The sequence below is a fragment of the Lonchura striata genome, chromosome Z (genome assembly GCF_050655825.1).
Source record: "Lonchura striata isolate lonStrDom1 chromosome Z, ASM5065582v1, whole genome shotgun sequence".
Classification (NCBI taxonomy): Eukaryota; Metazoa; Chordata; class Aves; order Passeriformes; family Estrildidae; genus Lonchura; species Lonchura striata.
In genome coordinates this window covers 71,832,410-71,847,159 of record NC_140740.1, presented here as the reverse complement: position 1 = coordinate 71,847,159, position 14,750 = coordinate 71,832,410, and the positions used below count along the sequence as shown (strand labels likewise).

At 42.4% G+C, this 14,750-nt stretch overlaps 1 protein-coding gene across 10 annotated transcripts in view; it reads left to right on the top strand.

Moving 5' to 3' along the window:
• KANK1 (KN motif and ankyrin repeat domains 1) overlaps positions 1–14,750 on the top strand; it is a 126,773-nt gene that overhangs the window by 99,600 nt on the left and 12,423 nt on the right. For 7 of the 10 annotated variants that reach the window (XM_085566808.1, XM_021531744.4, XM_085566803.1 and 4 more), the window contains 3 exons: positions 337–2,988; positions 12,611–12,829; positions 13,682–13,790. In XM_085566808.1, the coding sequence (XP_085422934.1) occupies positions 765–2,988; positions 12,611–12,829; positions 13,682–13,790 (2,552 nt within the window). In that variant the 5' untranslated portion in view covers positions 337–764. The remainder of the gene's footprint in view (positions 1–336; positions 2,989–12,610; positions 12,830–13,681; positions 13,791–14,750) is intronic. The other 3 variants (XM_085566804.1, XM_085566807.1, XM_085566802.1) reach the window with 1 other exon arrangement.

Sequence of the window (14,750 nt, the reverse complement as noted above, 5' to 3'; positions counted from 1 at the left end):
TGGCGTGTGTGAAAGCTTGGTGAGGCATAGGAATACTGGAAAGATTTGAGGAAGGGTTGGATGGATTTGAGATACTGGCTGCGCCCCTTCATTAACAGACACTATCTCTGTGTATGTATGTGTTCACATTTATGTGCGTATGCACTTCTCCCACTGATTAACTTTTAAAAAGTTAATCAGGATTTAGTGTTAAGGGTCAGTCAGCGGAAAGTCGGTCTGTTTGCTGAGCTGCAGCAGCAGTTTCAGCCTCAGGCATGCAGTGAACACCCATCTTTCTATGCTCGTGTGTGAGTATGTGGTTTTTACTGAATGCTGATTTTGTTTCTTCTCTTCCAGAAAAAGAGGAAGTTACTATAAATGGAGAGGATGAAAAAGAACGGAAAGACCCCTATTTTGTGGAAACACCTTATGGCTACCAGCTAGATTTGGATTTTCTGAAGTACGTGGATGATATACAAAAGGGAAATACCATTAAGAAGCTAAATATAAGAAAGAGGAGGAAAGCTGTACCAGCCTCGGTGGGTACCAAGAACTCTGGTGGCCGGTGCGGTGGCTGGACCTCCACAGAGTCTCTCTCTTCATCAAATAGTGATGAGAACAAGCAGTCTTTGGCAACGAGGTGTCAAGTAAACTTGCCTGTTCCTGCCAAACCCTCAGTTTCCTTTGAAGTATCTCCTACCTACTTAACTGTCCCAGAGAATAAACAGCTTCCTCCTCCCTCCCCCCAGCCTCCTCGGCACAACCTTCTTGTAACAAAAACCCTCATGGAAACACGGAGGCGACTGGAGCAGGAGAGGATGATGCAGGGCACGCCTGGAGATGTCCGCAGGCCTCGACTTTCCAGCTTTGGAGGCATGGGCTCCACAAGCTCCCTCCCCTCTTTTGTGGGATCCAGTGGGTACAGTCAAGTATCTCAGCACCTGCAGAATGGCTATCAGGGGAACGGCGACTATGGTGCCTGCTTCAGCTCCTCATTGGGCAGTTCCATTCGTCACAGCCCCATGAGCTCGGGAATATCCACACCAGTCACCAACGTGAGCCCGGTGCATCTGCAGCACATCAGGGAGCAAATGGCAGTTGCCCTCAAGCGTCTCAAGGAGCTTGAGGAGCAAGTCAAGACTATTCCTGTGCTGCAGGTCAAAATTTCAGTGTTGCAGGAGGAGAAGAGGCACATGATGGCTGAACTTAAAAACCACAGGAAAGCCACTCAAAATGAGACATACGGTTTCAGAAAGCGATCCTATAGTGCAGGAAATGCAGAGCAGTGGGAACACATGTCTCAGGTGAGAAGAGGTGGAGAGCTGTATATAGATTGTGAGGAAGAGATGGAGAGTGTGGAGCAGAGCTCTCAGAGGATAGAGGAGTTCAGGCAGCTGACTGCTGAGATGCAAGCCCTGGAGAAAAAAATCCAAGATAGCAACTATGAAAGTCCGGCAAACCTTAGGGTGAACAGAGAAAGTCTGACAAAAGAAGCTCGATCTGTTGCTGTGGGTGCTGATGAGAACATGAACGATGTCATTATATACAACAGATCTGCAAGGCAATGCAAAGAAGTAGCTGTGGGAACAGAGAAAGAAGTGAGGGAGTGTGGAGTTGGGGTGACAGAGGCCATGCTTGGACTGTCTACAGAGATTGAGAAGGAGATAGAGCTTCAGCAGCAGACCATTGAAGCCCTTAAGGAGAAAATTTATAGACTAGAGGTTCAGTTAAAGGAAACCACCCATGACAGGGAAATGACCAAATTAAAACAGGAGTTGCAGGCAGCTGGGTCTAGAAAGAAGGTGGATAAAGCCATGATGGCTCAACCCCATGTTGTCAGTAGGATGGTGGAGGCTGTCATACAGACAAGAGACCAAATGGTGGGAGACCACGTGGCCGTTGCGGATTCGTCAGTGGGAAACCATCTACAGACCAGCAGCATCGGCACCTCCTGCAGACCTGCCACGCGGAGCGCAGCTGCAGGCCCTGAGCTGCTGATGAGCCGGTGGCTGGTGAGAGAGAGGGCAGAGGTGCAAGATCAGAGTACCGGGAGCTCCATGGAGCTGCGTGATAAGTCAGTGGGCACAGAGACGAGCGTCCGTGAGACAGGCGTCAACACAGAGGAGCCATCAGAGGTGCTGAGTCCTTGTCAGATGGCACAGGTGGTTGGAGCAGTGAGGTCTGTGGGCTGCGGGGACTGCTCAGTGGACGTGGTGGTTTGTGTGCCCAAGGAACACGTGTCCCGTGAAACAGCCACCGAGGCTGTACCCAGGGCAGAGGCAATGGTGATGGCTGTGCCTTCCACAGCTAGCCAGCAAACCAGCACTGCTTTGGAGATGGTGAGCCAGTGCACCAGCACAGAGGTGGCCTGCCTGGCAGACTGTGGGACTAACACCACTCTGAGCAGCTGTGACAAGCAGACCAGCACGGACGGCGTGGAGGTGCGGAGTGTGGCAGTAGGGGATGGCCGGGTGAAGGACATACACGCGTCTGCTAAGGTGCGTTCAGTTGGAGTGGGCACTATGCTCTCTAGCCACCCTGGCTTTGAAAAGCCTTCTGCAATAAAAACCAGAGACTGTGGCATTGGACAGATAAGTGTTTATGAGAACTACCTGGTTGGTCTGAAAATGAGGAGCATTGCCTGTGGACCCCCTCCGTTGCCGGTTGTCCGAGCTGGCACCAGGAGCGTAGGTGTTGGGGGAGAGTCTGTGTGCGACCCAGTCAGTGGTCAGCCAGAGAGCCCTCTGCCTCCATCTGAGCTGAGGACAGGCTTGGATCACTACATTGAACGTGTGCAGAAGCTGCTGCAGGAACAGCAGATGCTGCTTGCTGAAAATTACAGTGAATTGGCAGAAGCCTTTGGGGAGCCCCACTCCCAGATTGGATCTCTCAATTCACAGCTCATCAGTACCCTCACCTCCATCAACTCTGTCATGAAATATGCCAGTACAGAGGAGCTGCGTAGCCTGGACCTTCAGAAGCAGTGCATGGAGAGAAGCACCCCAGCAGGTAAGCCCCGTGTCAAGGCACGCATCTGGTGCATTGTTTGGCTCTTTCTCAGGGCTGCAGATCAGCTGCCTGCTAGGCTCTCTATTAGTCTGGAAGCCACTGTGTAGCCCTCCCCAGAGAAGCACAGAGCAGGGCATTGTTGTTGAATGCCCATTGGATATTCTGTCCAAGTCATTGCTGGTAGCTGAAAAAGCAGAGTCAGTTTTACCTCTCGCAGTCCAGCAGGCTCTGAAGGTCCTGTTGATGATGGTGCCATGCTCTGACCATGCAAGAGAGGCGTCTAAAATTTTGAAAGGTTTAACCACTGTGTAATGTGCTGATTTAGTATTACAACTTCAGGAGTATTTGAGGTTAGTGCCTGTGGGTTTGGAATTTTAAACTTGGCATGCATGTTTTTAAAAACAATAGTGTCAGATTTGACAGAGCCAAAAGTCACTTACAGTATTGATATCAAACTGACTTGTTTCCACAGACATTTGCCTGCATTTTGTAATGTTTCTTCCAAAGGCACATTGCCTTTGTTCCTTGTGCTGCTCAGACAGAGAGCTGTGGGGTGCTTTCCCTATTCCAGCAGGCTGATTGCTTTATAATAGGCAACTCCAGAGCACTTCACAGAAGCCAAATCTTGGACTTTCTCTGTTCCAGGAACTGTTTGTCATAATCCCTAGTTACAACCTTGTGTTTGAAAGGCATAACTAGTGCTAGAGTTTTTGGTGACACTCAGGAAAGGCAAGAATTTTAATTTAAACACTCCTTACCTTTTATTTACTAACTTAAAAATATAGACAATTATTTTGACAGATTTTTGTATTTCCTGGAGTAGAGTACTTTTACATTTTTTCTAATGTATCTGATAGTCTAATTTAAAACTTAGCCATTTTTTTTTTAATATTGGTGAATCCAACCACATTACTATCAAATTTATAAATGGTGGCTTCCTGGAAACCCATATGTAATGTCTGGTGGTGACTGTTAGATACTTTCTTCTTGATCTTGCCATACAGTGACTGTAACAAGATGTTAAGGAGGTGGTGAAGACTGGTACAAATGCATGTCCTGTAGGTGCTGAAAAGGGAAAAAAACCCCTGACTATTTACTGTTTAATGTCAGCATAATGTTATTGGCTAATCCAAATAGTTATATAAAGCTCTTACAGCTTGCTTACTGTCTTATTTTTGTCAAATCTAGTTTTTTAGCACATCTGTTGATGTGCTGAGTAGAACCATACACATAGTAAGCTAAGTTTAAAAACCTAAAAGGTTTAGGATCTCATAGTGAAGGAAATAAGCGACATTTATGTAACAGTAAGGAAAACATATGATATTCTGTCTGCATACATGCAATATGATACTGTATAAGCAATATTATTATCTTTCTGGTATGGACTTTATATTCCTGTCTTCTTTCAAGTAGTGATAGAATAATAATAACAATAAGGGTATCCAGCAGATATCAAAAGTCTCTGTAAAACAGTGAACCAGAGTTATCACTATCTGTAAATACTTAATTCCTTTCCTAGCTTTAACTGCGTAGTATCAAATGTGTAGTCAAGAGGCTTGAAAGCATTTAGACACAGGTGGAGCAACAGATAATATTTACTAAAAATGTTAATGCATGGATTCAGATTTCACATTCCTGATAATATTATTTTGGAATAATTTTATTTTAGCTTGTAATGCCATTATCTTTAGCTGTGGATGATGAGTGTAAAATTTCTTTATTTTTAGTCCCTGGTGAGGGATGCCTGGACAGCATAAATAAGTCAAGCTATGGTCTATAACAGTTTAGACCCATGGAGAATTGGACTGGAAAAGAGATCTTAAGCCTGAAATGTTACCCTATCTCTTTCTATTAATTTTGAAAATATTGCCTTTAATAAATTTATCTGCTGGTCTTGCTGTCCTTTTCTATGGTTTTACAGATCATGTGTTATATATTTCTGTAGAAAAATTTTTTGCTGAATGAAGCATTAACTTGAATAATTCTGTAATCACTGGAACTAATAAAGCCTTTCTTTTTCTGTGCACCAGTATTTCATGTTAGCTTGTGAGCTCTTAATAAGTTTTTTTCCTCATTTAGATATCTTGGATGTAGCTTTTCAGGGGTGTGTGTGAACTCAGCCAGTTCCCTTTTCTCCAGGCCTGGCATCTCAGACTGATTTCTGTAAAGCCTATATAAACACAAAAAGCCTTCAGACCACTGAGTCTCTGTTCCACTTCAGTTCAAATAAGCAACTGAGTTGAAGCTATTGAGAGGAGTGTGACTGTGCACACCTCGTTTTTTTAGAAAAACAGGCTGAAGTGTCAGTTTCCAATTAGCATCATATTCCAGTAACATCATATTTAATGCTTTATTCAAAGAGCATCCCTAGGAAGTATCGAGGCCAGTTTCTTTTAGGGCAAAAATACTTGAGCTAGCTTTGAGGGATATGATTTGGGTACCAGTATGCCATACTAATGGTCTGTGGTCTGTGCTGCTTCTGAGATAGCACATCAGTTGAGTTCTCAGCTTTACAGATTTATCTCCTGGTTATTGCTGGGGAGACTGGGTATGCTGCAGGGACCTCTGGCATCTCACCTTCCCTGACACAGCCTGTGGCAGGTGATGGAGACACAGGCAGGAAAGCTGGAGCCTGCTGAGCAGGACACAGGCTGGCAGTTTTCATCTCCAGACACCTTAGACTACTGAGACAATCTCTGAGCCAAGTCTATTAGCAATTTGTATTTTGCTTGTTGCAAATTAATCACCTTCCTTCTGTAACTTGGCAAATATATTTACATCTACATATGAACTGTCTTTCAGAAGCTCTAGTGACCTTATGGAATTCAAACCCACTGGCCAGATGAGCACATTTCCACTCTGCAAAGTCATGTTAGCTGGACTTTGCAACCTGTGTGTCCAGCTTATCCATATGGATGTAGGTCACAAACCTAGACTCTAACTGTCTTAGACTAACAGTATATAGGAAGTCTGAAGGGAGGCGAATGCATTAATCTCCTCTGTTTGTTGCTCTAGATTTTTAAAGAATTTTCAGGATGTTATATTTTAATGCTCATATGATATGTTTTGCAAGATACCAGCGAGAAGCATAACATCACTTGTGCAGGTTCTGATTACATGGACTTTTCACAAGTCTAGGTGGCTTTCACTGGCAGAGAGTTTTCAAGAATGGTATTTAAGAACAACTGATCTGCCATTGCCCTGAAAAATTACCTGAAAATGCATTGCTATTTTGCTTCAGTGATCTTCAGATACCAGTTTTGTTGTCACATTTTAGAATAATCCTGACTGAGTGTCCCTGTAGAAGCATTACACTACTTAGTCATCATGAGGAAGTAGGCAGCTTCTTGAGTTAAAACTTCAGGGAGTGAAAGAAAATAGGAAGCATGTCATGTAGGAATGTCTGGAGGGTTTGGAAATCTTGATGTGCCATCTGTTGGAAAATCTTCCAAGGTTTTAAGTTTTAACCAGAGTTGGGGAAGCAGGCTGAGGGACAGTGGAGAGACCAAAAGAATGATGGTGATGTGAGAAGGCCCTGGTTCTCCAAAATTGGTGTATCAGACTAATGAGGCAATGTGAACATGGTCATCTTCTGTGCTGCCAGTTACTATGCAGGCAATTGGAAAAAGCTGTTTTGCTTTGCAGCTCTTCTGTTTGAGACACCCTTTCTCTTGAAGAATGTGTTGTTTGACAGGTTAGTAGCTTCTCTCCTGGCAGCACAAACTATTGCAGCTGAAGACTCAGGGCTTGCTTGAGGCTCAGAAGCCTGTGCTGATATGGCACAGGTACAGTGGTGATCCTGTAAAGCTCTGGATTGCTACAGATCACAGTGGTTGTGCCTATGTGAAGGCAGGTGAAGGAAGTCCTCATCCCCAGCTGCCACAGATGCATGCCTCAATCACCAGGTTAAGTTTCTGTAGAGATGTTCTTGCTTGTGTTACAAACAGGATACATCCTTCAGTCTGCTGGGAAGATGTGGAGCATTTTCCACATTGCCTGAAAAGTCACGCATGATGCAAAACAGCCACACAGATGGTCCCACCTAAGAGCTACATGAGTACTGTTTATTTACACATTTCTGGCTCGTGTCTCAGAGAATACAGTGCCTCCTCTGCATGTTTACTGTGGCAGGTGGTTTCTGCCAGTTCTGACAACATGGGAAGCTCAAATTGAAATGCTGTTCAAAAATGGTACCAGCCTCCATAAACCTCTTCTGACAGGTTTGATGTACCTTCGCTGGTCATATGTTAACTCAAGCTTATTAGTGTTGTAATATTTGCTGGTTTGGCTCAATGGTAGCACTACATGTAGTGTTTGAATCTAAAAGCTGCTCTATCTCCTGGGTTCTGCTTCAGTTAGCAGACAGCATAATTTGCCACAGTATAGATTATTTTTCCCTTCGAATTTATTGCTGCTTGTAGAGTGGCAATCTGCAGCCTGCTAAGCTGTCTGTTAGCTAGAGCCCCAGTTCTCTCCCTATGGTGTGGCACAGAGATGTAATGTTCAGGCACTGAGCTCTGTTTGGAGTTCCACTCTCATGGTAACAGGCACAGCTATGAATATTTAATAGCAAGATTCCCATTTTTCCGAAGAAGTGTTGTCATATTTCAGCACCAATAAAACATCAGCTGATAAAATAAATCCACATGAATGAGAAAGAAAGAAAGAAGTACTCCAAGCTGACCTTTCTACTGTGCCCAGCATCGTGAGATGCTTTGATCCACCACTCCTCAGGGAGATGGAGGATGGCTTTCACCAAGCTTCACACACAGTTGTCTTGGAAAAGAGTGTTTCATAAATAAGATGATTAGCTGCTTCAAAGATGTGTGATCTTTTGTGGTCAGTCATGTTTAATGAAAAGAATTGGTTTTAACTTCCAGTTTCAACAAGCTGGATTCACAGTCTAATTTGGGGATAAAAAACAACTTCTCAGTACAGAGAAAATGGTTAAGGTGAGAGTGAAAATGAGATTGTTCTTGCAGTCTCTTACTACAGCCTTCATTCTATTAGAAGGACTGTTTTCCCTGGCGCTGAATGGTAGTTCAACATCTGCCTGTGTTTGGACTCCAAGAGAATCTGCCTTCTGTCAGTTTATTGTATAAAAAGTTCATGTGGGGCAATTTTTTGGTTTGAAACTTTAAATTCACTGGCTCTTAAGATGGAATGGCTCAAAAGTACTTTTTACAATGAAACTACTCTCTAGTCTTGTGAAGGTACTGCATTCATCAGTTGGATGGGTTACTATCAATCACTGTAAATGTTTAAACATAGTATGGTTGCTCATTACTGCTTTTTAATGTACCATCTTAGAATGGGTTTTATTCTTTAACAGTTCAGATAAGTAGACCAAATTGAAAGTGGATTAAAATAATTTATATTTAATAAAAAAGAAACCACTTTTTAGGCATGATGATTTAAAAACACTGGAGGAGAGTACTTCAGTTAAAATAATTTTGTAATGAGCTTATTGTTACTGTAAAGAAATCATGCAGTGTGAAAGAGAAGTATTTCCTTGCTGCATATGCTCCAGACAATATTTATGCACTGTCTTTAGTGGGGAATGTATAGCTTGTATCACTGACCATTATAAACATATTGTGCATATATATGCTGGCACTGACCAAAAGGTTAAAAATAAAATCTTTTTGCAACTACCACATAAAAAAAAAAAGCTTGTGTGCTTTTTTAAGCTAGAAGCCTATGATGTTCCAGTCAGAGAGCTAGGTTCTCATCCTGATGGTATTTAATCACTCGGCCTTGTTTGCACTTCTCTTGATTTGCAGTGGGATAAAAGTATTGTCAAGCTAAATTGTTTTTCTGATAACACTTAGTTTGCTTCCATCAAACTAAATGGAAGATTTCAAAAGCAGGTGAAGGCCAGACTTCTGTTCGCATGAGTTCATCACAAATCGAGAAAAATCTGTTGGGCTCCCTGAACCAGCTAACAGCATGACTACTTGTGATGTCATAAATGTGAGGGAAGATCTGCAATTAGGAAGGAAAATGGCATCCTAATAACAGTAGACAGATATTAAAGGTGCTGGAAATGGCATGGGTAATCTGTTGCTTCTCTGTAGCAGCTTTGCTGTCACCCTGGTTTAAATTGGTGAGATTTCCAAAAGAAGCGCAAGTGATTTATGAGAGGAGATTCCTTCTAAAAAATTAAAAATAGGTGTTCTCATTGCTTTAAACTACTGGAGCTAAACCCATGAAGATGCTCCAATCTCTTGTTTCCCTCTGAAACTGATAAGAGCAACTTTCTGCGTAAGTGTTTATGTACAGATGAAGTTAGCAAGTTTTTTTGTTTTGCTGTGTCACACTTTTGCCTCTAAATTACTCCTGAACTTTTCCAAAATCCTCTACTATGTTGAAAAATGCATTAGAAGTTCTTGACAGGTCCCTGCTGTAGTTTACTATTCTGTGTCAGTACTTAGAAACTTATGTCAAGTCTGTAGTATTTTCTTGGAACAGAAAGCTTAGGAATATCGTCAAGGCAAGTCTGTCTGGAGAGTCTCTGAGGGTCCCGAGGGTCTCTGCCTGGAGGTGGTGCCTGACTGAGTATTGACCCGTTGGCAGATTTGCTGTCAGCGCTGTGCCCTGCAACCTGGAGAAGGATTCTGCTCAAGCATACTTGAGATCTCTGTGAAGTGAGAGGAACAGTCTATTTTAAGATTCCTGTAGACCTATGGTGATCTTCAGCCAGGGTTTCATTTCCACACTAGAGAGGTGTGTGCTACCTCCAGCTGTAAGACGAGCCCTGCAGTTCTGTTGGACGAAGAGGGAACTTGGTTCATTTGACTTTTTGGTTTGCACAGCAATAGATTAATCTATTAAATCATGGACTATAATGTTGGATGGTAAGCCCTTTCCATTGTCTGTTCTTCTCAGTGATTGGACTAAGTGCTTTCCAAGTGTCTTCATGTTTGCTGTCTTGAAAAGGGGAAGGCCTGGGAGCTGATATTAAATTATAATTTACAGCAAAGAGCTTTAATACGGAGTTGGACCCAAATCTCTCTTTCCCTCATTGGGTACTGTTCATGCGATAAGTGTAGACATCTAAGAGCTTTGCAGGGAGAATGAGTGCACTGACCAATTTGCCTAATGCACGTTTATTGTCTCCTTGCCCTCAAGTGTTGATGTCACCTCTTCTGTCAGGACTAGCTGAGCAGAACCCTTTTCTTCTTCATTGGAAGGCATGGACATCATGCCCTGTATCCTGAATTCAGTGTGGTGCTTCTCAGCCATTGATGCATGTACCAGAAGAGGGAACCTATTGAAATCATGTTGCATTGGTGGCAGGTTCAGGAGAGGCTGTGAGTCAGGGGAGAGAGGTCTGCTATTGTCCTCATTTCTGTCTGTCCTAGCCTGCAGCTCCCTCCCCTGCCCATCCCAGGGCAGGAGGGATGCCTAAGGAAATTTAGGCTCAGGCTTGGGGCCATGACAAGGGTCCACGAGGTGCTGCTGTTGGTTCACCTCAGGCTGGAGCCCCACTTTGCCCTGCCAGAGTCCTGCCCTCAGCTCTGGCATGCACGAGCCCACCTGTGCCTCCAGACACTCCATGGTTGTCACAGCTGCTTTAGCAGGAGAACTGTGTCTGGCAGACTAGGCAGACAGTTCTGCTGAAAGCAAACCTGGGCATCTTTGGAACTTTGCATGTCCCTGGATGCTTCAGAGCAGATTTCCTTCACTCCTTCCCATGTCCTCAGAGGCCAGTCTGGAGCAGAAGGGGTGACCTGGTAAAACCAGCCCAGGCAGCCACCATCAGCTGTAGCTGGAAGTGGTTACTGTGCTTGATACTCTAATTGCACCTGTCACAGCTCCAGGCAAGCAAAGCGACATTCCCTTGTTTTTCAGCTAAGAGAATTTAAAAATCATTGGGTTTTTTGGCTTAAAAATCATTTGGTGTTCTATCACCTTGGCAGCCCTCTTCTGCTTAGCTGCTGGATGAGGGATGATGCTTGCTGTTGGGAAGAGACCCTACCAAAGTCAGTCTGTGCTGCAAAGTGGGGAGTGGTGGGGGAGCAAGGGCAGGACTTCCCTCTTGCTTTTCATGAGTGTCCAGGTGTTCAGACATTTCTCTAGAAGGATTACTCCTACTCAGGGCGCCCTGGGAAGCTGCCACCTTCTTACACATGCATGCGCACACACACACACACACAGGTACGTTCTACTCTCAAGAAAAAGCTTTTTTGCTGTGTTTGTAGTGACATGACTGTCAACACCCTGCTGTGTGCCTTTTCCTGCAGGCAGCTTCCCCTGTATGTTGGAGGAGCTATAAGCCGTGGTGGGACTGGGCAATAGGCATCACTGCTGGAGAAGGGTGCTTTGGGAAATGCATGCAGGGTGAGACTTGAGTGGAAGTTCAGACACTTGGGTGGGAATGGGAGCAAAAGGGAGGAAGCTGCTGGGAAGTGACAGTGTTCAGAAAAATCAGCTTCATTATATCCTGTTGTAGGAAAAATTCACTGAGGTGAAGTAGCAAGGGGGAAAGGCAGTCTAACAAGAACATCTTGCTAGACAGAGATGTAGCTGTGTGTCTAAACATTAATGTTTGGAATTTACTTACTACAGTGTGTCAGCACCCTGTGCAGTGCCAGTCATATTTGAATGAGAAGGCTATGCCTTAGTTCTTGATAAATACAAAGGCAAAAAGTAATATAGAGGCACACATCACTGAAAGCAAGAAGAGAATGGGGGGAAAAAAAGTGGTAGTGTTAGTTCAAAACTAACACTAAAGCAAGTTAAACTTTTGCCTTTTGTTTTTCCTTGAATGCTAACAAGATTACTAGGGAGGCATATGTGTGTAAAAAAACACTCAGTATGTTTTACAAACAAAAGCATTTGTGCAGATTTGTAGAGAAGTTGTAATAGCACAGCTGGAGTAACTCCAGGGGAATCTGTAAAAGCCTGTATGTAATTAGCACTGCTTTTTGAATACACAATGGGCAAAAGTGAGTGAATGCCAGCAAATCAGTGAGGGAAAAAATGTGTAACCCAAAGGTTTGGAACTTGGTTTAAATACAACTACTAGCTCAGTACAATCCTGACCAAAAAAAAAAAAAAAAAGAAAAAAGAAATGTAGTATGTGGGAGTTCATTGCAATTGTCTCAGTAACTGGGCAAAGCACATAGCTTTCAGAATTAGTTTGAGTACTGGAAAAAAGGGAAAATTTCCTGAAAAAAATCTATTTTCATGGAAAATGTAATTTCTTAAAGAACAAGTACAATGAAAAGGTTACTGTTCTTGCAGAAAAAACCTTCAGAGCCTCTGAACATGCTGTGCTCCTCAGGCATGTCATCAAGGAGCAGCTCAGTGAGCCCACCCTGACCAGGGTGCCAGGAGCTGAGGTCACTGCTCATACTGAAAGAGAAGGAAAAAGAAAGACTGCTCCTTTCATGCATTTTAAAGCAAATATCTTCATAGCTTGTCCTTGCATTGTCTGTCTTTATCAAAAGAAAAATGCATGGCTATTTTTTTTGTCTTTTGTGAAAATTATCACAGTCTTTTTCTGATTAGGTCCTCAGGAAAGAGTATTTTAAAAGACAAGCTTTTTTTTCCTAGTTTGGTTTTTGATGGAAATATTATCCTTTGACTTGTCCATGACACCTACTGTCTTTGGCAGGTGCTGCTTTGGAGTACATCCCTCATGGCCAGCTTGCAAACACACACTTAGCGTCAAATTTGCGAATGCTGAAATTGGAGCAGGACACTGTGACCACTGAGGAGGAGAGGAAGACTCCCCTTGTAGAAGCTGCTCGAGGAAGGAAGTCTTTTTCTTCTCAGGATAAAGCTCTCACTCCAATTAACCTGACAGATGATCAGCTTGCCTCAGGTCTCTATGGTAATAACTGGCTCACATTCACTTTTCATTGTGCTGGTGGAGTCTGAATATGAAATACAGTTAGAGGTTTTCAATATCCTCAAAAAAGCAAAAAGCGGGAAGAGATGCAGCTGAGAGGAAATTCACATTGTGATACCATGTGTCTGCAGATAGTGGTTAGGTTTTAAATGGCAGATTGTAGCACATCAGTGAAATGCAATTTAGTGTCTTCCTAAGAAAAGTCTTCTGAAAGATAAAGGGTTAATAATTTTTAAAATACATTTTTATGCATCTTTTACTTGTCCTTGATAGAGAGGTTGGTTTAAAAGTTTTTTAATGAATACTAAATCTAAAAGACCATCTTTGATTGACTCTACGTGTTGAATAGTTTGTTAAATATTCTATATGTATTGTTAAACACACTATCTGTATTGATGTGTTCATTTTGGCAAGGAGCTGCTGTTCTCTGACACTAAAAATTAAGATTTTCTTAACAGAATAACCGATTTCACTGTTAAAAATTTTTCACTAATAGCAAAGAAAAAAAGCTAAAAATAAAAATAAACATACAAAAAAATAGTCTTTTCTTTAAGTTTTCTAAAGCATCATGAAGATTAGCAGCAAGTTGTAAGATGGAGAAGTTAGGCTTAACTAGTTTCTACAGCTAATTTTGAAGCTGTTCTTCTGTATTTCCAATGTGCATGTCAAACCATGACTGTATGTATATTAAAAAACCAAGCTTCAGATGGTAAATTACAGAGAGAGCTGTTGAAAAATATAGAGTTGTTTTGAAAAATCAACTATAATGCTGCTGCATTCAAAGCTGGCTACAGATTTATACTCATATGTATGCTTTATCTCCCTTTCTAACAGTATGTACTAATAATGAGAACACACTCAAATCTATCATGAAGAAAAGAGATGGGAAGAAGGAATTGAGCAACACCAAGAAGAACCTGCAGTTTGTCGGCATTAATGGCGGGTAAGAGACCTGTCTGCAAAACATCTGTTGTTGTAGCACTTTTCACAGTGGGAAGAAGAAAAAGAGCCCAAGAACACATGCATAGGTTTGGCCTATCCTTCAGCCTGAGGTGCAACCACTGAATGTAAGGATAAGAAGGAAGAATTGAACAGCTGAGCTCCTCTTAATCCTCTTGTGCTTGCAAGTCATATATGGCATCCGCCTCAAATACCTGCACATTAGATTGCTAGCAGACTTACCACAGGAAAGTGAAACAATTTCAGACAGCCATGAGGACATTTCTCAGGCAATGCTGTAGTAAGGAAAACTTGTATGTTTCTTCGGTAGCTGACAAGCACAGCATTATACTATTGAACAATACAGCAAGAGATGCCATTGCCTTAGAATTAATTTTTCTGGCTTTGTGTTAAATACATACAGAGACCTACCTATACAAATACAGAAGCCAGTATGGAAAATTGTCTTCTTTTAAAATATTACTTGCCCTCGCAGAATGTTGCAAAGACCTTTAAAGTGCTTTAATCCTATTTTTTTTATGTAGCTTTTCTAGCCCTTTCCTCAGATTAGTTTTTCTTTAGCACAAATGCTTTGTTCAGTATATAGCCTAAATACCCCACTTACCTAATTTCCTACATATTAGCTAAAAGTATCATTGCATATAGTGAGGGAAAGTTATAAGTTTGTTAGCTTCCCTGCTTGTATCTGCCTAGTAAGGCAATACAATTTACTCTGAACAAAGTAATTTCATTTTGGGGATAAGGCAAGGTCTGACAAAATGTTAAGACTTACATTCTTTTATTACACACTGTGTACATAGTACTGACAGTGTCATTTGTCAGTAACACTTGAGTCCAGTGAGTAGAAGAGGTCTCTGAGGGAAAAAACAGGACTAAGCTTTTGCAGGATGCTTTTCCACTTGTGCCAGTGCAAGCAGGTACTGAGAATGGCACTGAGCAAGCA